A 27,779-nucleotide genomic window follows, 5' to 3' on the forward strand; every position below is an offset into this window, starting at 1 on the left:
CCTCACTATCTACTAGCTGCCTGTCCCCTGAACACACTGTAAAAAACATCTCCTCACTATCTACTAGCTGCCTGTCCCCTGAACACACTGTAAAAAACATCTCCTCACTATCTACTAGCTGCCTGTCCCCTGAACACACTGTAAAAAACACGGTCTCTGTAGACAGCCCAGGCTCCACAAACGCCAACAAAAACAAACTGCGCTAACCTGCACCACCAAACATAACAAACAGTGTTCCAGAGTTCCAGCCAATAACCGACAAGAAGGATTTGGGGGTGGGTGGGGGGGGTTAGAACACGGAAGGGAGGGGGAGGGGACGGGATGAGGAGGAGGGAGGGGCGAGCTAGTCTCCTTTTGTTTGAAAATACTTTAAATGTCAACAAGAAGTGATGTCACCCAACATCGCTTAGAGCACCTTTAAGTTATATATTCCCCCATCCTTTTTACAAAGTCATTTACAGTAATAAAAATTGGCCAGTGCACCCCCCCAAATAAAACCTATTATAATTTCCTTTACATAAATAAAGACATTTGCACCATAAATTGATGCTGAAAAATGAAGTTTATGACAAACTAAACTTCAATTTTGCTCAAAAGTGGAGATCTAGACCCCCCCACTTGATTAGTTCAATAAACTGACTGAAGGTGTTGAGGGTCATTGGGGCTAAAGAGGCAGGGCGCCGAGTTTTCCACTCCTCATTTGCATGAAGTTGAATCCAGGCTGCGTTATGTTTGATGTGTTTTCAGAGGAACGGCTGTCCTAACAGGAGAAGGTGTTGGCGTCACCATCGGAGTGAGACTGATCCAAAACCAAGGACGTCTGAGTCTCGAGATACCGCCTGGAGATGACTACTGTAAGACCCAAGCTGACAGGATCCATGTGGATAACCTGGGGTAAAACAACCAATCAGCTGAGTCTTTAGTTCAGGGGATAAACCATATTTCATTGATTGATTGATTGATTGATTGATTGATTGACTGATTGATTGATCAGATGTTCTCGTTGTGTATCAGGTTTGTGCTGAACGCTGCTCTCACAGGAGTGTTAAGGTTTATGTTCACTACCCAGGTTAGTTCCTCCTTCAGTCTTTAACAGAACCCAGCAGGGTCAATGAGTCCTGAACCTGCAGGTTTAGATGCAGACCAGGTCAGACTGTTATAACAACATGTCTGTCTGTCTGTCTCTCTCTCTGTCTGTCTGTCTTCCTGCCTGTCTTTGTCTGTCTTTCTGTCTGTCTGTCTCTGCTTGTCTGTCTCTGTCTGTCTGTCTCTCTCTGTGTCTGTCTGTCTGTCTGTCTGTCTGTCTGTCTGTCTCTCACTCTGTGTCTGTCTGTCTATCTCTCTCTCTGTCTGTCTGTCTGTCTGTCTGTCTGTCTGCAGTTCTGTCCTGCTATTAGGGATGATGTTGTCCCTAATGTAAACACCATGTTGGCGGGTGTCGCCATGACGAGGACTTTGAGCAAAGACCAGAAAATCAACCTTGACTACTCTCTGAGCAGAAACGTCACGGTGACGTCCAAAAGCCTTGATGTGCCTTTCACAGTAAGAGACCGACATCTTAAAGGGGTGATAGAATGATTATATATATTATATACGAATGAAGCTGCAGAACAAAGGCACGGGGTGGGGGGGGGTGAACAACCCACAGCACAGAAACAGAGTCGGGTATGGCTGCAGCCTGGAGCCCAGGCATGAGACGGGAGATCTCCAGGCTGCAGCCATACACTTTTGCAGCAACACAATCCCTTTTTTTACTTTTGAGTCTGACCTTCTCAGCGCCACCTTTCCCTTTTACTTTTTGGCTTTCCATAATTACACTCACACACTGTCTGTTAACGTTACCGATAGACTTCCAAACATGCAGCCGGACAGCGGCGCCGCCAGAGCAGGAATGGCTGGAGCAGCCGAGGCATGAGAAAATATCCACTAGTGTTGTTGTAATGTTACCCTTGGGACATAGAAAACCTCCACTTCCAGTTAGTTCAGTGTCTCAGCCCACAGGCACACAGACAGAGTTGTAACTACTATGTTCTTATCATGTCTCGTCCTGGTGGCTCCACAGCCCCTTGTTCCCCGAGGATCCATGTTGGGGAAAAAGATTCATGACCGTGGTTCATTTTCAATATCCTTAAAAAACTTCCAAACTTTCTTCTTTCTAATTCCCGTGAAAGTACACAGAGCAGCTCACAGCTAAACTAGTGTGTGAGATCTAGCGACCTACATTCAGTCATCAGCTGGTTTCAGAACAGGGGTCTGTATGTACATTTTGGGGCATGACAAAGGTAGAGACCAGAGCCAAATAAGGTACAGCCACCGAGTTGAAGTCCACTATTAGCTTCGTTGGGATTCGCCCGTTTTCAGCGGCAGTTTCAAAATGTGAGATTTGCAGAGGAAAGGGATGTCAATGGGACTTTGAAGTTCTATGTATGCCTATTTTACATTAATCAACTATGACAAGGTTAACTCGGTTTTGCATTCTATCACCCCTTTAAACACTTCCATTCTATAAAACTGGTCACAGTAAAGGTCCTTGCACACTGAGTCTGAAATATTCGCCCTCTGTTTCCAGATGTCCTCTGTTGGAGTTGGCATGTAGGTGTCCTTAAGTTAAGCCAGATCTGGTCACAGGTCTCCCTCACAATGTTCCCTACACTGCTGATGCCCAACCTAAAACTGCTGGCCATGGTAGTGAATGAGTCCCCCGTGCTCAGATACCTAAAATTATACAAAATATAATTAAGCTATAGCACAAAATAAGAATGTTTTCCGACACACATCGGACTCAGTGTGCAAGGTTTTTGTGTAAAATGTGTCTTTCACTTGAGTATTTCCATATTCTGCTACTTTCTTGTCTGTGTTTCAGGGTGTGGTGTACTACGGTGACAGAAGGCCTGCTTTACCAGCAGCAGGTGTAGAGCCGGTGTTCACAGAAAGTAACCTGATGGCTTACGTGGGCATCTCTGAAGACCTGTTTAAAAGCGCCAGCCAGGCGCTCTACAGCCACGGGCCTTTTGAACAGCGGTCCAGAGGTGAGAACAGCTAAACAACCCCTGACACATCCTTAAAGGGTAACTTTGTGTCTAAGTGACTGTCAGTATGAAGGGAGAACGCTGCAGGCAGCAACGGTGAAACAACTGTACCGATCAATGAGATAGACAGACCAGTTAGTGATATATTGGAGAAGAAAGATGCTCCTCCTCCTCTCACCACCTCCTCTGTTCTCCCCTTAACAGGTTAATTTTATTGTTAATTCTTTGATTGAAAAAGTTGGGATTGCCTAAGGTGAGCAGAAACACCACAAACCGTTTCCATAACAAAGTATGAATATGTTTCAGTGGGTCTCCAATAATAAATATTTGAACACATTGTTTTGTGTCTCTTCATGATGCTGTCTTTAACACAAATGAAGGGTCCTGTTAAAGTTCAGCTCACTGAGGAGCCAGTCATCAAAATCAACAAGGAGGGAATCTCTGTCAACGTGAAGGCCATCGCCCAATCTAAAACCAACTCACCGCCTCCTCCTCTTCCTGTGGTGAGCACATTTACACCCAACCAGTATCAGTATCACAGTAATCCAGTGATAGTCCCCTGTACAACCAGTATCAGTATCACAGTATTATATATATATATATATATATATATATATATATATATATATATATATAGTTGCCTGTACATCCATCAGGAGCTGCTGACTCGACTTTCAGACCACTGTTTCTGTCCGTTACATTTGTGATGTTCCTCAGACGTCAGACTAACGTTGGTGGAAAAGATGAACAGTTCCAGAAAAATCAAAACTGTCTGTCTCCTCCAGGAGTGTCAGTTTGGGATGAAGGTCAATTTGAATGGACGTCATCTGATTCTTCAGTCTCTAAGCCCCAAGTAAACACACTTACATTTATCATATCATATTGGACTGTAGTATTTTATGAGTACTCACTCTGTGTGTGTGTGTGTGTGTGTGTGTGTGTGTGTGTGTGTGTGTGTGTGTGTGTGTGTGTGTGTTTGTCTGCGTGTGTGTGTTTGCACCTTTTCAGGTGTGAAGCCAAACCTGGAACCAAAAAGGGAAGATTTGTGGTAAGAAAACTTCTCTGTGTTTACTCTTTTATCCTCTCTGTTTTTCTGTGTGGTTCTGTTTGGGCCAAAGTTACATCACATTTTTGTTGACATGTTGTGTTTGTCTTGTAGGAAGGAGGAAGGTCGGACTAGTCCACACATCATTCCTGGATGGGAGAAAAACATGCTCTGGTTTATTGGCATTTCTCCAGCTGCGTGAAGTATGTCAAAAAGTCATAATATAGTATGTCAAAAAGTCATAGTATATTATGTCAAACAGTCATAATATAATATGTTAAAAGTCATAGTATAGTATGTTGAAAAGTCATAAAAAGTCATAGTATAGTATGTTTTATTAATGTACGCTGTTTCCTGGTTCAAACTGAACTGAAGGTAAAGCTGTGCTCTGATTGGTTGTTTCTGCTCAGATCTGTGCTGTATATCAGATAAAAACACGAGAGGCAGTAATGCTGAAGCTGTTTATTGCAGAGAAAGAATAAAGAGCAGTACAGCAGAATGCAGGACACACCTTGTAACAGAACATTGTTGTCCTGTTACAACAGAATCACAGCTGCTGAAGTCTGACATGTCAAGTCAGTAGTGACATGAGAGACAGAAAATAGAAGAACAGGATCATCACAGGAGCTGTTTCTGTCTTTAATGTCCTTTATTATTAGGGACCGAGCACCAACAACGGCCCTGTTATGTTTGGTAGTTCTTTCCTTATTATTATTACATTTCACTTTGGTTCTGACTGAATATAAATGTCTGTAAAACAAAGGTTAGGTTAGGTTCATTAGCTGTGAACACAGCGTAGCCTACAGCTCCTTTCACAGCGATGACTCAACCAGGGTTAGACCCAGGTGGTACCCCTCCTCCATCTACTTGGGTTGGATCTGGGTAGACTAGGGTCCATTTCACTGTGAGTAACAACGACCTGGGTCAGTACGAGCAGGGGCGGGACGGATTATGGGATTGGTTAGAATGAGAGGGGGGGCAGTCGTTACTGGTTGCTGCTATGAAAAAACCCACAACAACATAGATTTAGTCTCACTGCGCTTTACGCTGGGTTTTCACAGGCAGCTTCAACATCAGAGTCAGCTTCTGCAGGGCGGTAGCTGCCTGTATAGTCTGTTTCCTCGACCTTTCACTTCTGGGATTACTCCGGTGCCGCCAGATGTCCGTCCCCTTCCTCTTTCTCTGTGTTGGCGTTCTAACCTCCGGTGGATTTGTGAGGACTATGGTAAACTGCTCCTCAGATCTCTGCAGGGTAAATCCAGACAGCTAGCTAGACTATCTGTCCAATCTGAGTTTTCTGTTGCACGACTAAAACTAAACAGCACAAACAATACTTTTTACGGCACAAACCGGCACAAACGAATAGCAGTGGTTTTAATAAGTTTTGGATGACATGGGGGTCCAGCTTCACGCAGATCTAAGCTCCAGACGGAGCCACGGTGCCTCTGCTAAATAGTCTCAGGAAGGAACTTGTTTTGGTGGAACATGTGTACGTTCAAAAGTAGTTTTAGTCGTGCAACAGAAAACTCAGATTGGACAGATAGTCTAGCTAGCTGTCTGGATTTACCCTGCAGAGATCTGAGGAGCAGTTAACCATAGTCCTCACAAATCCACCAGAGGTTAGAACGCCAACACAGAGACAGAGGAAGGAGACGGATATCTGGCGGCACCGGAGTAATCCCAGAAGTGAAAGGTCGAGGAAACAGACTATACAGGCAGCTACCGCCCTGCAGAAGCTGACTCTGATGTTGAAGCTGCCTGTGAAAACCCAGCGTAAAGCGCAGTGAGACTAAATCTATGTTGTTGTGGGTTTTTTCAAAGCAGTGACCAGTGACGACTGCCCCCCCTCTCATTTCTAACCAATCCCATAATTGGTCCCGCCCCGGCTGGTACTGACCCAGGTCGTTGTAACTCACAGTGAAATGGACCCTAGTCTACCCGGATCCAACCCGAGTAGATGGAGGAGGGGTACCACCTGGGTCTAACCCTGGTTGAGTCATCGCTGTGAAAGGAGCTGTAGGCTACGCTGTGTTCACAGCTAATGAACCTAACCTAACCTTTGTTTTACAGACATTTATATTCAGTCAGAACCAAAGTGAGATGTAATAATACTAAGGAAAGAACTACCAAACATAACAGGGCCGTTGTTGGTGCTCGGTCCCTAATAATAAAGGACATTAAAGACAGAAACAGCTCCTGTGATGATCCTGTTCTTCTATTTTCTGTCTCTCATGTCACTACTGACTTGACATGTCAGACTTCAGCAGCTGTGATTCTGTTGTAACAGGACAACAATGTTCTGTTACAAGGTGTGTCCTGCATTCTGCTGTACCGCTCTTTATTCTTTCTCTGCAATAAACAGCTTCAGCATTACTGTCTCTCGTGTTTTTATCTGATACACAGCACAGATCTGAGCAGAAACAACCAATCAGAGCACAGCTTTACCTTCAGCTCAGTTTGAACCAGGAAACTGACAGCGAACATTAATAAAACATACTATACTATGACTTTTTATGACTTTTTGACATACTATATTATGACTTTTTGACATACTATACTATGACTTTTTATGACTTTTTGACATACTATATTATGACTTTTTGACATACTATACTATGACTTTTTGACATACTATACTATGACTTTTTATGACTTTTTGACATACTATATTATGACTTTTTGACATACTATACTATGACTTTTTGACATACTATACTATGACCTTTTATGACTTTTTGACATACTATATTATGACTTTTTGACATACTACACTATGACTTTTTATGACTTTTTGACATACTATACTATGACTTTTTATGACTTTTTGACATACTATATTATGACTTTTTGACATACTATACTATGACTTTTTGACATACTATACTATGACTTTTTGACATACTATATTATGACTTTTTGGCATACTATATTATGACTTTTTGACATACTATATTATGACTTTTTGACATACTATATTATGACTTTTTGACATACTATATTATGACTTTTTGACATACTATATTATGACTTTTTGGCATACTATATTATGACTTTTTGACATACTATATTATGACTTTTTGACATACTATACTATGACTTTTTATGCTGCTGCATAAAATCAGAAATGTGGAGGAATTACCCTGGATCTGACTCTTAGCTTTAAGAAATGTAACCTCAGCCCTAAAAAGGTCTCTTACCATCGAGGCATCCGATACCTACTTAGATGATTCTTCCACATTTTCTGGACAGCTTGACACGTTTTAAATGTTTAATGTCGTCACTGTCTGTGTACAGATCTGTCTGTTTATGCTGTTTTATTTATACTTACTGTGAATGTCGATCTGATACATTAACAATAAAGTTTTTTGAAAAGAGTTATTCCTGATTGGCTCAACGCTCTGTAACGTCATCGTCAAGCGGCCAATCAGATCGCTCGTGGTGCCGCGGATATTTGAAAACAGAAATGGCAGACGTCCGAGCGTAAGTCTTTAACATTTAACGCTGTATATTCACATTTAACATGTCACTGCGACTCGGTCAGAGTGTTTGAGATGTTGGTTAACGTTCAGACGGTGTTTTCATGTCGCTAACGGTTGAGAATGTGGAACTCAAACGGCTGAAAACAGCTAACGGCGACGTTAGGAAGCTAACGGCGACGTTAGTAAGCTAACGTAGCTAACGGCTGTTGTTAATGATCTGCTGTTAGTTTTCAGTCAGAGTAAATTAACAGTGGGGGGAATGTATTCAGAGTACTTACTGCAGTAACTAACAACTACATCTGGAGATACAGGAAGGAGATGGAAGTAACTAAAGCTGTAAAGTAACTACAGCTGTCAGACTAATGTAACGTTACTGGAGTAAGAAGTACTGTATTAACCTGGGATATGTAGTGGAGTACAAGTAGGAGGGAGGAGAACATCGAGATACTCAAGTAAAGTACACTACTTTACCTACGTTACTAATTGAGTAAATGTACTTAGTTACATCCTCCAGCAGAAATAAACCATGTTGTTTACATGAAGCTGTGTGCGTGTGTGTGTGTGTCTGTCTGTCTCTGTCTCTCTCTCTCTCTCTCTCTCTCTCTCTCTCTCTCTCTCTATATATATATATATATATATATATATATATATATATATGTGTGTGTGTATCAGTGTTGTGCAGCGCTGTGATCCGTCTCTCCTGGATCTCTGTGGAGACTCTGAGTCCGACTGTTCTGAAGCAGCCAGGATGGTTCTCCACCTGACGGTCAGTCTGCCTCTCTTTACATTCATGGTTTACTCTAAGGAGGTCTAGCAGGACCACGGGGTAGAATTACTCTGTTACGTGTGTGTGTGTGTGTGTGTGTGTGTGTGTGTGTGTAGGACAGCCGTCGTGTCCAGAAGATTCTGGGTCGTCAGCTGTTTGTTCTGGACTCCATGATGTCGCTACTGGAGGGTCTGGAGTCTGCCCAGCAACTGATGACACAGCCCTGCCCCCCCCAACCTGGTATATATACACACACACACACACACACACACACACACACACACAGACCCACTCCAATATGAAAATCTTTTGACCTGCTACTAAAGATGAAAATTCATATCACGATTTATAAAATGATGACGGTTATCAGCCCTATTTTGACCAAAAAAAGGGTTTAAAGAGGACAGGAGAGGTATGAACCGTTAGTAGAGCTGTCAGACTAACGTGTACTACACTACATACTGTAGTGAAGTAGAAATATAAAGAACATCAAATAGATACACTCACGTTAAATCCAAGTATCTTGAATTATTACTTAACTGTAATTGTATTTTGTTACATTCCACCACTACACATGAGATAACTAACATTTATTACACTGTCAAGACTCAGAGGATATTAACAGATGATTAGAGAGAGAGGGCAGTCCAAAGAAAGATGGAGAGACACTTTACTTGAAGAACTACCTCCCTTTTAACAGTAAGTGAGGACATAAATCAGTGAAATGAATTCTCTAACACTCCAGTGATGAAAGGTTGAGCTCTGTCTCTTGTGTGTGTATGAAAACATGCAGCCTGTGAAGACCCAGACCTAACCTGAGTTTAGCAGAAGTAAGGGTGCTCATGTGGACAAACATCAGAAGGGAGGGAAACTATCCAGGCAGGTAAAAACCACTAGGTGCAGGGCCGTAGAAATATTGAGGTAATATTTAGTTCTCTAGATGATCTTGTTGTGTTGATGCCTCTACTGTGTTCTTGTTTCTGTTATTTGTCCTTTTCATATTCAGATGGCGGGGCTCGGAGGCGCTGGAAGGCTCTGAAGGCGGAGAACAGGTCGGTGGTGGAGGAGACGGAGACTCTGCTCACATCTCTGCAGGACAGAAGACAAAAGATCCAGGACAGAAGACACACACTCACACAGCTGGTTCAGCAGCTGGACAGTAAGGTACACACACACACACACACACACACACACACACACACACACACACACACAGAGACACACACACACACACACAGAGACAGACAGACAGACACACACACACACACACACACACACACACACACACACACACACACACACACACACACACACACACACACAACATATCTAAACTACCAACCACTCTGAAAACGACCTCAAACTGAACCAACATTGGGCCTCATTCACCAACTGTTCTTATGAAGAAATGTGTTCTTAAACCCCACTTATGCACTTTTTAGGAAGATTCTGACATTCACTAATGTTTTCTTATCTTGGATTTGTTCTTAGCTAAGAACAAAATCTACGAACACTCAAGAGCACTCTTACGCACATTTGAGTGAGGACAGTTTGCTCCAAATAATTGGTTACTGCATCTTATTTAATTCTACAGTCGTTTACAATGATAGTATCGTACTGCAACGTATTTCTGATCATTTGTTGAAGGATAAAATCATAGTATGCAAAGAAACACTAACACTGCAATTTACATCAGCAATTAAACTGATTAAATCCTGCGTTATTTGGTGATTGATCGTGCTATTTAGAGGGCCAAAATGCAGTGGTGGAATGTAGGGATGTAATATGTGTATGTAAATGTTGACGGTAACAATTACCGTTTTCATTTAAAATATCCTTATTATCGTGGTGGATTACCACGGTGTGGAAACCTGTCTTTAGTCCTTCCCAGTTTCATCCGAGGCTCCTGAAGTTGCCGCGCAGGCGCACTGCGTAGCCTCCAACGTGCGTTTCTTTCTTGAAGTTGGAGTCATGTCAGAAGGAGGAGATGATGACAGCACTCAGGACATTTATCAGCCTCGTAAAAAAAGCCCGTAGTTACGATAGTAACACGTGCTCTCTCTCCTGAGATGATTGACCAATCCGTGACGAGAGTCATCGCTTTGATCTCCTGCAGGGCTCAAGAATGCGACCAAAATTTGTAAGGGTGCGACTAAGATTTTTTCTAGGTCACACCGGTGCACCTAACGTCCTCGCATCCGCTGCCTCTCCACTAATGAAGCAATGTCGTTTATATGGATATGGTTTAATGTTGCGTTACGTGACCCATTCCTTCTGTAAAGCCGTGCCTGTGTTTGGATCTCTCCTCCGCGCAGTCCCGCCCCCCATTCACTCACACACGGCCCACCTGCAACATGGAGAGACAGCGCTGCTGGTCCACACTGCTGACATTTGTCTACAGTTGTAATTGTTATTAACACAGCTATATATTGTTAAGTATGAGAGGGAAACCTGTATTGGTACCAGTGTTTCCGCTGGTAACTCTTTGTTATTGCAGCCGCCACGGCGAAAAACACAGAAGAAGTTATTGAAACTAACTTCAGTTGGTTGAGTAATAGCGTGTGAGACGGCTGCTGGACCTGGGCGAGAGATGTGACCCACGGCCAGAATATCATAGCTCATAAAAATGCAGCGCAGCCAGGGACGATACAGACATTTCATACACAAGACGTGTGTAACGCCGCTGACCTGCCAAAGCACATTCGCCCCGTGCTGGACCCATTCATAATGAGTCAGCCGTCACTCTGTGAGTAGCATAGGCCTCAGTCCATCGTACTCCCCCCTCTCTCCCTATATGAGCTACTGGGCTATCCGGGTCTGTTATTGTTGTTGAAAACAAGTGAAGGAGCTTTCTCAGAGATATATTTATTTAAATATATCCCAGGCTATTTATTTCAGATAATTTACATGTGTTGCAGCTGTATATTTTCAAATGGGGCAGGAAACCCTGTCTTTGCATTTTATTTTAAATCACATCTGATTTAATAAAGAGCTTGTGAAAAGTGGCTTTGACTTAAAACTGAACATTTAGCCCACTTTGTAAAAATATATATATTAGAGATAGAGATATATATTGTGTATCGCCATTCAGCCGAAAAATACAGAGATATGATTTTTAGTCCTGGACTAGTGGAAGATCTGATGAGAATCAGTGTGGAGGGGCCCAGTTTGGAGAATTGTGATGCTAGGGAGTGTGGCCAGCTGGTTTAGCCAAGGCCAAAGGGGAAGAAGGCCAGATGACAGGTGTTATATGCTATAAGACTTTGAGTACAGTATAATTGTGCTTCAAATAAAACAAAAACAAAGTACCAACTCCTTATTCTTGTTTAAAATAATTGACATAATATATATATATGTATGTATGTATGTATGTATGTATGTATATACACACACATTCATATATATATATAAATATGAATATATATATGAATGTGTATATATATATATAAAAATATATATTAGGGCTGAATGATTAATTGCATTTGCGATAATATCGCGATATGTTAAAACGCGATTTCCTAATCGCAAAGGCTGCGATTTGGTCACATGACTCGCGAGAGCAATCAGTCTGCACTCCGCAGAGAAAGCATCAACTTAGCACGCTAACGCTACGTCGTACCTTGAACTGATTTCTGTCATTCAAACAACTCTGAGTTGTAGTTTAAAACTTTTACAGCCATTTTAATAAAATGAAGGGTTTTATTCTGGTTCGAGTCCATACGTGCAGTTAATGGATACAGACACGCAGAACTGAAGGCTCGGTTGGCAACTAGCTCTGATTAGCGGTTAGCTCCGGTTAGCGGTTAGCTCCGTTATAAAGATATGAGTGGAGGAGCTGCCACTGAGAGGGGTAACAACCAGACTCTGATAAATGACGTTCGGGGAGCTTTCACAGCAGCGTGGCCGCGGTGTTTCAACAGTTTTATTAGTACAGTTAATCCCACGGCAAGAACACCAGCAACATGCTACTGCTAACGTAACGATAGCCTCTCTGAACAAGTGCACACGGCAGCACGCAACTTCCCGAGGGGGAGGGGCTGGAGGCAGCTCCTCTCTGTGCACTGTAAAAAAAATACACTGGTGTGTGTGTGTGTGTGTGTGTATACTATAATTTTACTTTTTTAACTGTCTAGTGTGTAATTGTGTGTTGTTCATACTATAAAATGATTTATTGCTTGTCTTTGTTGAATAATACAGAAGACAAAGCTTAAAAAAAGAATCGAATCGAAATCGCAATATTTGGGGAAAAAATCGCAATTAGATTATTTTCAAAAATCGTTCAGCCCTAATATATATATATAAATATATATATATATATATATATATATATATATATATATGTGTGTGTATATATATATATATATATATATATATATATATATATATATATATATATATATATATATACATATATACATTCATATATATACATTCATATATATATATATATATATATATATATATATATGAAGGTATACATATGAATGTATATGGAGCGTGATAAAAAAGATGACCTTGAAATTGTGGCGTTGATGGCGACGCGAGGAAACATTTGGGTGCACCTAAATTTTGTAATAAAAAAAGTTAGGTGCACCAGTGCGACCAAGGCAAAAAGTTAGTCTGGAGCCCTGGAACTGCCAATCACTCGCACTCAGGCAGGAGAAGGGGACAGAATGTAGCAGCTGGACAACAGACTTTTTTCTTTATCATTCCTGCTACGATGTGGATACATTTAGCCCGTGTTACTGCGTGACATTTATTTGGAGAGAGAGAGAGAGAGAGATATTATCACCTTGATAATGTTGCTGTGTTTGTTATAGCATAGCTGATAGATGTGCAGATAGTTTAATATTACTTGTGCAGCCATGTGTTGATATTCAGGTTGTGTTTGCTAGCAACGTATAATCTCCAGTAAACAGACTAGCCTGTGGAACCACGTGCTCAGCTATTAAAGGTGTATTACACTGTTTACTCCGTTATGGATAGATTATTCTCAGTTTGTGTTACTGAGCAATATGTTACATTTATGTTAATTATTACAGAGAAGTGAATGTAATTCTTAGTATTGTTTCTTGTTATATGCTGGTGGCTATAACATTTAGTTTTGGTAAATAATGTTCATAGTAAGTCACATTATTATTTGCTTATATTTCAGAACCACATCTTATACAACTTCATAGTTGACTTCATGTTGGAGTTGTAAATACATCTTCCTGATCTCAGAGTCATCTCTGGTTCAGGTTCTTACCTGACCCCCCCTACAGCAGGCCGGTGTTTCAGCAGCCAGTTTTCAATAGTTTATATAAGCCTATTGCCTAGATTTTTGTAATATAATAAACACTGTTACACTTGTTGAAACTATTTCAGCTTGTGAAGGCCTGTCAGTGCTTTCTGAACATATTGAACACACTTTTATAAATACCGTGATAATACTGAAAACCATGATAATTTTGGTCACTATAACCGTGAGGTTAAATTTTCATACTGTTACATCCCTAGTGGAATGTAACAAAGTAGCCTACAAATTCTTCGTTACTGTACTTAAGTACATTTTTCACCTATCTGTAAGCTACTTTACTTAAGTAGAATCAATAGTGCATAGTTTTGACTTTTACTTTGTTACATTTTGCAGCAATTATCTATACTTTCTACTCCACTACATTTCTACCGATTCTAACAACATATTTCCGTTTTATGCTGATTAGGGTAGGAACTTCTTTTAAAAGTCAGGCCTTGTTTGTGGTAGTGGACATCTTCTACTTTTACTAAAGTAAATATGTCTCTGGTTATTTGTACTTTTACTGAAGTACTGAGATTCAGTACTTCCTCCACCACTGCAAAGTCATCTGCGACTCCGACAACCATCTCTTGAACACAGTCTCCCGCTTCCCAGGAGGTGCACAGGAAGTGTCATGTCCTTATATGGGAATTTTCGGGGCATTTTCTTATGCTAATTAGGAACAACTGGCACGCGCTTTCAATTACGAAGACGTGGGATTCATCACTCCTAAGAACACAGGTGTGAACAATTCTGCTGTTTAAGAACACGTGATGAATCCGACGTCGACTTTTCTTAGGGACTTTCTTAAGATCATATTTAAGAGATAAAGATATTGGTGAATGAGGCCCAGTGAATCTAGAAGTAATAACACTCTCATCCTCTCGTCGTGTCTTTCAGAAGCAGCAGAGTAAACAGCTGGAGGAGTCTCTGCAGAAGGCCCACAATGCATTGCAGTCCTGTGATCATCAGCTGACCCAGCTGAAGGCGGAGTCAGAGGTGGCGCTCGGCCAGCTGATGATCTGGCAGCGAATCAGAGACGAGTGAGTGTCACCAGGTCACACCAGGGCCACGTTCAGTCTCAACGCAGTGAGCAGCGTGTTGCTATGGTTTCTAACCGGTGCAACAGACTTCATTGGCTGTGTCCCAGCTGATAGCCAATCAGCAGAGACGTGTCTATAACTTGTGGTAATGAAAAGACAGAGAGCACACAGCAGGGTGTTCAACGCACCCCCGCCCCGTTACAGTTTAACCCTCCTGTTGGCCTCGGGTCCAAATTTGACCCGTTTACAAAAACGTTCTATATCAGAACTATGACAAAAGAATAGGGTTGGGTATGGTTTGGTCTTTTTCCGATACCGGTGCTAAATCGATACTTTTAAAACGGTGCCGGTGCCTGAACCAAAATATATATATATATATATATTTATAATGTATATAATATAAAATATAAAACAGGAGCACAAAACAACAGTCGGCGACATTAAAGAACAGCTCGTTTATTGCTAAGGCCATATGGTCAAAATTAAATGATTGATTAATAATGTAATGACAGTAGGGCTGCAGCTATCGATTATTTTAGTAATCGAGTATTCTACCGATTATTCCATCGATTAATCGAGTAATCGGTTAAGAAATACTTAGTAAGAAATACTTAGTAAACAGCAATAGTAAATATTTATTATTGCTATGTACTAAAAAAAAAGGAGTTTTTAAAGTTTTTTTGAAAAAGCAACATTTTTTATTGCCAAATTCCAAGTACATTTTTGGTGGCCCAAATGTTAATATTTTTCACCCCCTTCTTGCCTCTGGCTCTTTGCACTGGAAGAGCTGTTCACTACCCAGAGGGTAAATGTGACGGTACAGAGCTGACAGCAGGGCTATTCAACTACACTGTTCTGGGGGACACATTTTAAGAAAGGCTAATACACAGTGAGGAGAAAGAATAAAGAATGCAGACATCACCGGCATGATGACGTCATTCACGTGCATATTAAGTGGCCATGCTGGGGGGGGAGCCGGTTTGTCTCCGGCAGCAGCTAAGTCTCCAAAGATTAGTAGCAAACTAATAAACAGTTAGACTACAAACCGACAGCTCTCGTTTTAGCTTGTTGGTAAAACATGGCTATTAGCAGAGTAGCATGCTGTAGGCTAGTTGTGTAAAACATGGCTATTAGCAGAGTAGCATGCTGTAGGCTAGTTGTGTAAAACATGGCTATTAGCAGAGTAGCATGCTGTAGGCTAGTTGTGTAAAACATGGCTATTAGCAGAGTAGCATGCTGTAGGCTAGTTGTGTAAAACATGGCTATTAGCAGAGTAGCATGCTGTAGGCTAGTTGTGTAAAACATGGCTATTAGCTATTAGTAATCTGGGCCGTCAGTCTCGTACATAGACAGTATATAAACGTCTTGTGTCAACCTGTTGTGTGCACTAGTAAATATCCTCCGTGTGGAAACACAGTGAGCTGTACAGCCTTAATTACGTTGATTTAACGAAGCTTCGAGGCAAAGAATTTTGCTTCGAGGATTGTTTGTAATCAAATTATTCGAGTTATTCGAGGAATCGTTTCAGCCCTAAATGACAATAACTTATAGCAGTGACTTATTTCACCAGTAAATTGCTGGATTAACAACAAAAACAACCACCAGATGGGAAAAGTGTATTTTACAATTACTATGAATGCACCACAAGGCTGGCGAGTTTAGAAGTGACACACCGTCTGTGTTGTTTTACATGTCACTTCCCCCTGGCTGGGTCCTTCTGATTGGTCACTAACTCCTGCTCTCCACCTGTCAGGCTGCAGGCATACATCTCCGCCGCACAGGACATCATGCAGATCAGCCTGCTGTCCTTCAACCAATCAGAGCTGTGTGTGGAGCTCAGGCCACGCCCCTCCTCTCACCTGTCGTCTAATGAGCTGGAGCCACTGAAGCTGTCCATCACCTGGAGCCATGACGACCGCTTCACACTGCAGGTAACATCCTCAATAACATGACCTAACCCTTCTTAAAGTGACAGTGTGTCTGTGCTGATTGGTTAACCCGTCTTAAAGTGACAGTGTGTCTGTGCTGATTGGTTAACCCGTCTTAAAGTGACAGTGTGTCTGCGCTGATTGGTTAACTCTTCTTAAAGTGACAGTGTGTCTGTGTGTGTCTTTGTGTCTCTGTGTGTGTGTGTGTGTGTGTGTGTGTGTGTGTGTCTGTGTGTGTGTCTCTGTGTCTGTGTCTGTGTGTGTGTGTGTGTGTGTGTGTGCGTGTGTGTGTGTCTCTGTGTGTGTGTGTCTCTGTGTGTGTGTGTGTGTGTGTGTGTGTGTGTGTGTGTGTGTGTGTCTGTCTTTGTGTCTCTGTGTGTGTAGGTGATGGAGGGCCCAGGCGGTCTGGTGGAGGACGGCGTGTCTGGCCGGCGCTCTGCGCTGAGCGCCGCTCTGCTGGAGGTGATGCAGTGTTACATCGGCCAATCAGAGCTGCTGTCTGAGATCCAGAGACTCAGATCCAGGTAAACCTCCATTTCCTGTTTGTTTTAAGATCACAAACTGTCAGTCGGTGATGATGAGCGAGACCTCTGACAGCTCTGATCAGACTGAAATCTGTCAGATCAATAATCAATAATCTGACACTGCTGAGACTGACTTCACGTCCTCTGAACCAGCTGTACGTAGTTTAGTTAAGTTTAGGTTATTAGTTTATGATGTCGTGGACAGTCCCCCTTAATTAACTGTACAGTAAAAGTAGCAGCTTTAGCCTCAGTGGCTAATTTCCAGCTGAAGTCCCCGGCCAGCTGAAAATAGGCATCCTAAAATACAATGGTTAACATATTAAAATGAATTACATTACATCTATAATAACAGCAGGCCTATGCAAAAAGGGTTAAACATACAAGAAGTGGCACACAAACAAACAAGCACAGATAATGGCCATGGCATTAAACCAGTCCATGCAGTTAATACAATACGAGGGAGACGAGAGAAAGGAGAGGAGTCTCAGAGGACACGTTGAGAACACATACAAGACATAACAGAGGCAGGCAGCAGAGATGGAGAGACAGTCACATCCAACACACATCACATCTGACAGATTAATGGCTGCAGTCATAGTTATCACACTGCCATGTTTTAAGGTGTGTTGTAAAGGTAGGATATGTATGTATACCTTTTGATTGTAGTGGACAGTGAATTTCCAGATTTGTAATGCCGTAACAGAAAATGATAATTGGCCAAATGTACTTTTCCTGGATGAATTAGAAGGTCACCTGGTGCGGTGCTTCTGGTGATCTGACTGCTGTTGTTACGTTGGGTTATGAAAGAGTTCAAAGGAGGAGGAGCTGTGTTATGCAGAATCTTGTACAGCAGACACACACAGAGAGACACACACACACACACACACACACACAGAGACACAGACACACACACACAGACACACACACACAGAGACACACAGACACGCACACAGACACACACACAGACACGCACACAGAGACACACACACACACACACACACACACACAGCTAACGTCTGTACTGGACGCTGATCTCCATCTTGTGTGTGTGTGTGTGTGTCTGTGTGTCTCTGTGTGTGTGTGTGTGTGTGTGTGTGTCTCTGTGTGCGTGTCTGTGTGTCTCTGTGTGTGTCTCTGTGTGTGTCTCTGTGTGTGTGTCTCCAGTTTTGCCATCGACTGGCGTCCGTCTCAGCGTGTTCTCGTCTACCTGAAGTCAGCGTTGTTGGTGTGTGAGCTGGAGGTGGACGAGGGATACCCGAGCAGAGGAGCAGCCCGCCTGCTCTCTGTACGGAGGGACGGACAACCTCTGGACACATCTGGACTCAAGGTAACACCCCCACAGGCCATGTTTACTCATCTGGTACTGCAGTAAAATCACTGAAGTACTAAAGAATCACAACCAAAATTATGGGTAGAGAAGTTTTTCTGTAACCCTGCTGACAGACAATCACGGTTTTGGGTATTAAAACGGTAATTGTTATAGTTGACTTGCTGTCAGTTCATTACTTATAGGCTGCTGCCATCTAGTGGCTGTTAGTTGTAACTCATATGTGATGTTTTAGGCCTGTTGGCAGACATCTGGTAACACTTCCTAATAACCATCATTAATAGATGGTAAATTGATAGTTAATTAATTTTTAGTTATTGTCATTTTACTGTTAACAAACAATGAAATTATAACAATGTTTACTAATTATTAGTAGTGCTGTTAACAGTTTATTGTTACACACATTATATCCCTCATATACTATATTAGGGATTGGATAATGATTAAAAAATGTTTGTAAACCTTTAAGAAACCATTTATAATACATCCATAAACATTACATATATAGATATAGAGCAGATATTCCTAACACTTTGTTAAGGGTTACTAGTTGGTTTGTAAACCGTATATAAACAGTGTCTGAATGGTTATTATAAAGTTGCAACAGATGACTATAATACCTTGTTTAGCCAATAACGGACAAGAAGGATTTGGGGTGGGGGAGGGGTTTAGTGCGCTGAAGCACAGAAGGGAGGGGGAGGGGACGGGATGAGGATGAGGATGAGGAGGAGGGAGGAGCGAGCTAGTCTCCATTTTGTTTGAAAATACTTTGAACGTCAACAAGAAGTAACGTCACCCAACATGGCTTAAAGCACCTTTAACCGATACCTAATATAGTATTGATGAGGATGATTGATGATATTGATATATAGTATATTAGGTATATAATGTGTGTAACAATAAACTGTTAATTAACAGCACTGCTAATAGTTAGTAAACATTATTAATTATAATTTAAATTGACAATTAACTAAAGATTAATTAACTATCAATTTACCATCTATTAATGATGGTTATTATGAAGTGTTACCGTGTAGCTCTGTCATTCGCAAGGCTACTTTTACTTTTATACTTGAAGTACATTTCCTACTCTGTACTTTGTTACTTTTACTTGAGTAAAGTAGTTAAATCAGTACTTCTACTTTTACCAGAGTATTTTTTAACACAAGTATCTGTACCTCGACTTGAGTACTGGAAGTACTTTAGCCATCTCTGCAGAAAACTGAGAAAACATGACCTAACGTTTAAACAGGGCTCCATGATTGGGGGATGATGTCTACTGAGATTTTTCTGCCAAATATTGTGATGAAGTTTATTTGAGATTTATTGATTTTAAAGTTCAATATTGACAGTGTAACAGATAAAACATGTCATGGAGCGTTATTACTCTGTCCTACTTTTGATTTTATTTAAATGTCTGATTTTTATTTGCTCACAAATACTGTGCTGTATAAAACTAATGTATCTGTCTGTCTGTCTCTCTCTCTCTCTGTCTGTCTGTCTCTCTGTCTGCCTGTCTGTCTCTCAGCCTTATAAATCTGTCCTCAGTCTGACAGACTGGTTGGTGTTTCTCTCCAGCAGTCCTCTGATCTGACTCCTCTCCTCTCCTCTCCTCCCTCTCCCTCCTCTCCCTCTCCTCTCCCTCCCCTCTCCTCCCTTCCCTCCCTCTCCTTCCTCTCCTCTCCTCCCTCCCCTTCCTCTACCTCCTCTCCTCCCTTCCCTCCCTCTCCTTCCTCTCCTCTCCCTCCTCTCCTCTCCTCCCTCCCCTCCTCTCCTCTCTCCTCTCACTCTCCTTCCTCCCCTCCCTCTCCCTCCTCTTACTCTCTTCCCTCTCTCCTCTCCCCCCTCTCTTCCTCTCCCTCTCCTCTCCTCTCCTCCCTGTCCTCTCCAGAGTTATTGTATTAAATGTGTTCATCACATGATCTCTTGTTTCTTCCTGAATATTTGTGTCAAAATGTAAATAAACTCTTTACACCAACACAAAGCTGTGAAATGTGACTTCTTACATATTCATATCATATCAAATCTCTGATCTTTTAATAACATTAACAAATGCTTAAAATAATATATAAAATGTTGTGATGTGTGCAAGAATAAACTCTTATTAAAGCATTAATAATAATAATGAGTAATAAACGTGTAACAGTAACATAAGTTTGACTAAAGTTTTATTAAATATGAGTTGATCATGTTTTATTAAGTGTAAACATTATTTCAGATGACAGGAAGCAGAAACTCAGTCAACAACACAACAAATAATGAAATCATTTCCATTTATTCATAACAAAAGTTCACAGACAGAGGAAGATGTTTGGTCCTACGAGCTGTTTACAAAAAGTTAGTGTCGCTGGGTGAACACGACTGGAAATACTGGTGTAAACAGATGAATTCTGGAATGAGACGGATGGAAAGACGTAGTGGGCCACTGTAGGGTGTAGCAGTCGAGCAGACCAGGGTGAAGGAGGCGGTGCATCGGCGCCGATGATCCTGAAACCCACGGAGAGAGAGGTGTTAGATATTATTCTGGGATGTTCAGACAGAATCTAATACACTCCTGTTTCATCTTCTGATAACGTGAAGCGCTGAGTGGATATAAAAAGGAATAAATAAATGGAAACACTCGAGTAGCGCTGGAGGAAGTACTCAGATTACTGCAGTCAAAGTACTAATACCACACTGTAGAAATATAATCTGTTACAGTAAAAGTCCTGCAGTGATAATGTTACTGCAGTAAAAGTGTGTAAGTATCATCAGGAGAATGTAGTTAAAGTATGAAACCATTGTAGTGTGTGTAAAGGGTCAACCAGCTGTGTGTGTGTGTAATGGTCTGATCATCTCAGCGTGACTTGTAGCTGTTATATTGTTGGTTAGTTTACTTTAGAATCAAACATCAGATTTATAAACTACATGTGTTCTGTCTGCAGGAATCTTAATGTGTAAAGTAACTAGTAACTAAAGCTGGAACAGATGAATGTAGCGGAGTAACTAAAGTAACTAGTAACTAAAGTAACTAGTAACTAAAGCTGGAACAGATGAATGTAGTGGAGTAACTAAAGTAACTAGTAACTAAAGCTGGAACAGATGAATGTAGTGGAGTAACTAAAGTAACTAGTAACTAAAGCTGGAACAGATGAATGTAGTGGAGTAACTAAGTAACTAGTAACTAAAGCTGGAACAGATGAATGTAGTGGAGTAACTAAAGTAACTAGTAACTAAAGCTGTAACAGATGAATGTAGCGGAGTAACTAAAGTAACTAGTAACTAAAGCTGTAACAGATGAATGTAGTGGAGTAAAAAGTCCAATATTTCTCTCTGAAATGTAGCAGAGTAGAAGTAGAAAGTGGCATGAAAAGAAAAGACTCAAGTAAAGTACAACATTTGGACTGAAGAACAGTACTGGAGTAAATGTACTTAGTTACATTCCAGCGCTGAGTAAAGAACAAGTATCTTAAAACTGTACCTTGCTGTGAAGTTTGATTAAAAGTCACTCAAGCGTTTGTGAAACTGTCCGAAGGGTTAACCCTCCTGTTGTCCTCGGGTCAAATTTGACCCATATTCAAAAAGTTTCTCTATCAGAAATTTGGTTTTCTTTCAACCAAAAAATAACGTGGATGGTTCCCTATAACGCTCTTCACAAGTTAAATAATCAGGGGCCTCATTTATAAAAGACTGCTCAGCTTTCATACCAGAAGATGAAAAGTACCTACACACAGAAATCTTCACATGTATAAAACCACCAACATCAGGTCCTGTGCACCTTTCCTTTATACATCACAATCAACGTGAAATTGAGCGCACATGAACGAGCCACCGACTCCGCCTTGCCTCCTCCCATAAAATAATATGGAAATTACTATAAATGCGCCCCCGACGTCATTCTTTGTCCAATCACAACGGGTTATCCCGCTGCAGACGGAAAAAAAAAAACTTCACCGACTGTGAGGTTGAGGTGCTGATCACAGGGGTGGAGGTTTGTAGGTTTGTCATCTTGGATAAGCAATAAAAGAAAATGCCCAGAGTGGCAAATGGTGACCGGGCGCTGAATGCACCGAACCATGGCAGAAATAATTGAAAAAATGTCTAATGTCAAAGTGGAAACCAAGAGAAAAGTGGCAGTGCCACACCAGTTACAGAACAACATGCATCTCAGTGTAGGTTCAAATTATACACAATAAGCAGTTTGAACTCACTGATGTAATGCCATTTATTTTCTAAGTGTTAGTACGCTCAGTGAAACTGAGTCCAGCGCGAGGGAGACCCGACTCAGAGGAGGAGAGGTTAGTGAGGCCAGCGTCTCCACGGCAGGTGACAGTGCGCACGGATCTGCTGCGCCACGCATGGATGTAATAATGAAATAGTAAATAGGACTACAGTAACAGAAATATGTGCAGATTTAAGACAGTCCAGACGGCCCAGTGTTTGGTGGACCGGGTACACCTTGTTCACTTAATAGCCTACAAATCATCCACGGGATCAATTACACATCACATGAGTTTGCCCCCCCCGACACAGCGTTTGTTCCTGGGGAGATGGAGCCGTGCGTCCCACCTCCTGTGGGCCATGGATGTCTGAGCCTCAGCAACTACAGACTCACAGACACTATTGCATCTTTCCGTGCCGATCTTTTTGTTGTCAGTAAGATATTTCATCTATGGGAAATACAGAGGATGACTGAAAGTATTTTCTAAGTGGATTTATCATTTATTTCCTGTCCTCATGTTTAACAGAGGTTAAGTAACCTGCAAATTAAACAGTTAATAGTGTGAAAGATGTGAAACATTATCCACATAAATGATCCCACTTTTATGGAGTATTGGCGGATAAAACTATGTTTTTTCATAGACAACGTCACAGACGTATGCCAGTAACTGTAGTGGAAACTTTATTTTGTAATGTCTGGTGATTTTCTGCACTTTTCAGTTAGAATTTGCCACGTTACAGAGCCAGAAAAGACTTTGTGGATAGCACGCACATTCTCACGTCAAGTTTATTTTTTATACATCACACGTATCAGGGAAAAGCAGCGTACGCAAGCTTTTCGTTGGTACGCAACGTTTATACATGAGGCCCGTGCTCACTACTTTCATAAAATTTGGGTGTTTTATTACATTTTATAGCATTTGGTGAAAGAAAATGATAAAAGAACGTTGAAAAGAGTGACAACAATGTCGGAAATAGCTTCAAAAACGTGGGGAAAAAACATCCAAAAAAAGCGCAGGAAAAATGTGACAAAAACATCGGTAAGAAGTGACAAAAAAACGTATAAAAGACTTTGGGGAAAAGCGACAGAATTGTCAAAAAAGACGACCACAACGTTGGAAAAATAATAATAATAAAATAAAAAGTTGCACGGTCAACAGGAAGACGACCCGAGGGTTAAATAAAGCTCTGCGTGTTTTTACCTTATGTAGCAGTCAAACGCTCCACCAGGTCGTTCCTCGGGATCTTCACCAGCGATATTATGGTCATGTTCACGGCCTCCTGCTGGTGATAGGACAGCATCAGGTCCACGGTCTTACGCCGGTTTGCGGACTCCAGCTCGCTCCGTGGGATTGTAGTTATGTTTCTCAGATGCCACTTGAAGGCGTCGAATTGCTCATCGTTCATGTCCCGCAGGATGTTCAGAAGCACATCGTGGAGGTCAGGTGCCCTGTTCAAATCAGAGCACAGCTTCAGACGGCAGTTTTGTAGCTTTTTGTCACGTTTTTTATTTATTTTTTTGCATTTAATTGAATTTTTTGTTGCTTTTTTTCTTCTTAAAGAGACAGGCGCTCCAGCAGAGTGAATACAGGAGCAGCAGCTGGGGGTAGTATGAGAAACAGGAAGCATGTAAACATGTTCTAGGACAATCACAAAATACAAATATGAACTTGAACATGCTACGTACGGTGCTCAGCATAAGTTTTCCCTTGACCTAGAGACTGGCATGGTTTTATTTCAGTCAGCCTAATAGCTGGTTTGATTTGCATTGAGAGATGATTTTATGGAAAGTACCCCATGCCAATCTCTAGGTATGGTGAAGGGTATGTGATGATGTGGGGTATGGTGAAGGGTATGTGATGATGTGGGGGTATGGTGAAGGGTATGTGATGATGTGGGGTATGGTGAAGGGTATGTGATGATGTGGGGTATGGTGAAGGGTATGTGATGATGTGGGGGTATGGTGACGGGTATGTGATGATGTGGGGGTATGGTGAAGGGTATGTGATGATGTGGGGTATGGTGAAGGGTATGTGATGATGTGGGGTATGGTGAAGGGTATGTGATGATGTGGGGTATGGTGAAGGGTATGTGATGATGTGGGGACCAAGGGAACTTTATCAGGATGCATAGTATCCTGGATCCATCAAATAACTGGCTGCTGCCTCTATGGGAATTTAACATTGGGGTGTACTGACTTATGCTCCCTGTATTTTAAGGAAGAACATTTATTTATTTAAGATACATTATTCATTCACAAAGAATATTGGTATATATAAGAATCTGCTGTGAGGCAGAAGTGCTAACCACTGAGCCACCGTGCTGCCTAAGTGACCCACCCAGTAAAGGGTTAACAGTTAGTGTTTCTCATCAAAATAGCAGCCGGTTCTGACCTGTTTCCTGTCCTGCAGCCACAGTGACGTTGATAACTGAAAGTGTTAATCAGGATGCTTCATAATGAAGAGCAGTTACTGTCAGATACTTTGGAGCACAGAGAGAAGGGAAATAACCTTCACTTTATCAAACTACAGGGTTCAACGTTACTTTTATAGTCGCCTGTACAGTAAACTTTAGGTCCAAAGAGAGAAGGAATCCCCCCTCCCCCTCCTTTCTCTCTTCCCGCCACTTTCTCTCTCGACGGCATCTTTAAAGTAAATTTTAGTGTTTTCAAAGTCAAACAGATGATAAGGATTCACGTTTTGATAACGTATGTTTACACAGAGCAGAGAAACTAAAAGCAGCAGATTAAGAACAGACTGAAGAACAGAACGCAGACGCCTGTAAACATCAATTACACGTTTAAAGTTTAAAAGTTCAACAGCTGCAGCTGCAGTATGTCAGCAGAGAAAGAGGAGGAGGAGGAGGAAATGAAAAAGTAGTTTAAAATACTCACGGAGCTCCAGCCATTGTGGTGTCTGTCTTTCTCTCTGTTTGCTTCTCTTCTTCCTCTTTTGAAATGCCGGGGGAAAGATGTAGAAGATGACGTGGAGGAGGAAGAGGAGGAGGAAGAGGAGGAGCGCTTACCGGAAACTGTTTTGCTGCCTTCATCATAAAATATCTAAATCAGAATCAGCTTTATAGGCCAGGTTTGTGTAAACAAACAAGGAATTTGACTCTGGTTAATCTTTGCTCTCAAAGTACAACACTCACTAACATATAAAACAGAAAGGACAGTTAGAAATATAAAAATACTGTTACAGAATAACAATACAATGGAATTTACAATTTTACAAGAAATATATACAATAATAATTGAAGAGAGAGAAGGACTAGTGCAATATCAGTATAGTCTGAGATTTAAGATTTAAATATAAATATAGTGCATTATCAGTATAGTCTGAGATTTAAGATTTAAATATAAATATAGTGCATTATCAGTATAGTCTGAGATTTAAGATTTAAATATAAATATAGTGCGAGGCAGTTCAGTGAAAAAGCAGCCGTTCTGCTCACACTCACACACGGAGCTACGAGACCAGAACGTTTCTGAACTTACAGGTACTCTGTTTAACGTGTTCCTTTAACCCTGCTGATGTCCTCGGGTCACATTTAACAGTTTTCAGAGTTCCTGTATCAGAAACATGGCTTTCTTTTCAACCAAATTCCCCAAAAACAACATGGATGGTTCCATGACGATCACTACTTTCATGGTCTTCAGAGGTGAAAATCTGGGATCATTCATAAACATATCTTCCTCTGACCTAAACTGTTAGTCAAGATAATTCATAATTTCTGCTTATTTTACTAAATAATTAGGCATAATTTCATGTAAATGTGGTTTATCCACCATCAATTCCATAAAGAAGTGTAAAACTAGTGGTAATAAGTTATGAAGTTGGCTAAAAAGATGTAACACAGAATTAAGTGATCATTTATAGGTTACTTTATGCTTTATAAACAGGCAACCCGACCGGAGGGAAAATACAAGTACGTGGTTGACGGGAAGACGATACCAGGGTTAAGAGAATCAGTTTAAATAAACGTATTGCTACTTGTTGTTGGGGCTGAACGTGGCCCTGCATGGTTGGATATACACATACAGAGTTTCCTCTATGTTGATTTAGTAGTGGTGGCCGGAGACAGAGAGCAGAGCTCTGACACAAACACACACACTCAAACACACACACACGCATAGCTGCGGACGGTGCAAACTACGTCGGCTCTGCAGTTTTGTTGAAGTCACAGTGAGTCACGGAAATGCCGATAAAGTGGTTTCAAGTGTGGTTACAGTTTTTCATAACTTCACGCAGACAGCGTTTACTGTGATATGATATTAATGGAGAGCTGAAAGCGGTCGCGGTGCTGTTGACGTTAAACTTCCTCGGAGACGAGCAGCCAGGCACAACGGTGGTTTCTGTGCCCTGGTGAATGACTGACAGGCTGAGGTTGTAAGGCAAGGCAACTTTACTTCTACAGCACCTTTCTACAGCACCTTTCAGCAACAAGGCAACTTTACTTCTACAGCACCTTTCAGCAACAAGGCAACTTTATTTCTACAGCACCTTTCAGCAACAAGGCAACTTTACTTCTACAGCACCTTTCAGCAACAAGGCAACTTTATTTCTACAGCACCTTTCAGCAACAAGGCAATTCAAAGTGCTTTACATGAAACATTACAGAGCAATTAAAAACGGTCATGATGAAAATAAAACAGGCTAAAAAATAATATACAAATACAATAATAAACAAAATATATAAATATTCTTTGACTGTCATGACAGTGATGGGGCTGTCAGTTAACCTTCTATGTTGCATCTTCAAAAGTGACACTGAATTTGAAACAGCACATTGTAATTTCTGCATCTATTATCAGAGTATTTATTAGTAAAACAGTGGAAATTAGTAGAAATGTGAATAGCATGTTGATTTACGGTGTGTGCCACGGTGTGTCATTTTGTAACATTTTTGGTTGGTGGTGTGCTGTGGGATTTTTTTTAATGTAAAAAATGTGCCGTGGCTCAAAAAAGGTTGAAAAACACTGATTTACATGTATACAAAGTCAAAGTAAACTCCCAATGTTAACACAACACGTGGAGTTAATGTTATTTTTCGCGTCATCAATACCAAATTCAGTCTAATTGGATGGGAATATACTGTACGTTGCACTTGATGCACCACTACAAGACGACTCGACAGATTAGGCAGCATTTATTCGCAGCA

General features: G+C 41.2%; 3 protein-coding genes and 1 long non-coding RNA gene across 7 annotated transcripts in view; 3 read left to right on the forward strand and 1 right to left on the reverse strand.

The window, feature by feature from the left end:
- Nucleotides 1-3,043, forward strand: part of LOC116061935 (BPI fold-containing family C protein-like) — a 127,482-nt gene extending 124,439 nt beyond the window's left edge. The window contains exons 5-8 of the mRNA XM_035997038.1: nt 748-894; nt 1,015-1,069; nt 1,381-1,542; nt 2,864-3,043. Coding sequence (XP_035852931.1) covers nt 748-894; nt 1,015-1,069; nt 1,381-1,542; nt 2,864-3,043 — 544 coding nt within the window. The remainder of the gene's footprint in view (nt 1-747; nt 895-1,014; nt 1,070-1,380; nt 1,543-2,863) is intronic.
- LOC116062299 (cephalotoxin-like protein) overlaps nt 1-27,779 on the reverse strand; it is a 1,100,540-nt gene that overhangs the window by 455,352 nt on the left and 617,409 nt on the right. The window lies entirely within an intron of this gene.
- On the forward strand, nt 3,230-4,139 carry LOC116061942. The gene is made up of 4 exons (XR_004107858.2): nt 3,230-3,282; nt 3,410-3,532; nt 3,815-3,882; nt 4,038-4,139. It is a non-coding gene; the product is annotated as an uncharacterized LOC116061942 (long non-coding RNA).
- LOC116061936 lies at nt 7,472-20,160 on the forward strand. 3 transcript variants are annotated; one of them, XM_035996660.1, is made up of 9 exons: nt 7,472-7,554; nt 8,226-8,319; nt 8,436-8,559; nt 9,326-9,483; nt 14,498-14,640; nt 16,394-16,571; nt 16,953-17,092; nt 18,257-18,419; nt 19,948-20,160. In XM_035996660.1, exons 1-9 carry the CDS (start codon nt 7,538-7,540, stop codon nt 20,011-20,013), a joined length of 1,083 nt encoding a protein of 360 aa, XP_035852553.1. In that variant the 5' UTR covers nt 7,472-7,537; the 3' UTR covers nt 20,014-20,160. The 3 variants fall into 3 exon arrangements, with proteins under 3 accessions (XP_035852553.1, XP_035852554.1, XP_035852555.1); XM_035996661.1 differs by having other exon boundaries at nt 16,962-17,092; XM_035996662.1 differs by lacking the exon at nt 7,472-7,554 and adding an exon at nt 7,987-8,005.

The sequence above is a fragment of the Sander lucioperca genome, chromosome 21 (assembly GCF_008315115.2).
Source record: "Sander lucioperca isolate FBNREF2018 chromosome 21, SLUC_FBN_1.2, whole genome shotgun sequence".
In the NCBI taxonomy this organism is placed as follows: Eukaryota; Metazoa; Chordata; class Actinopteri; order Perciformes; family Percidae; genus Sander; species Sander lucioperca.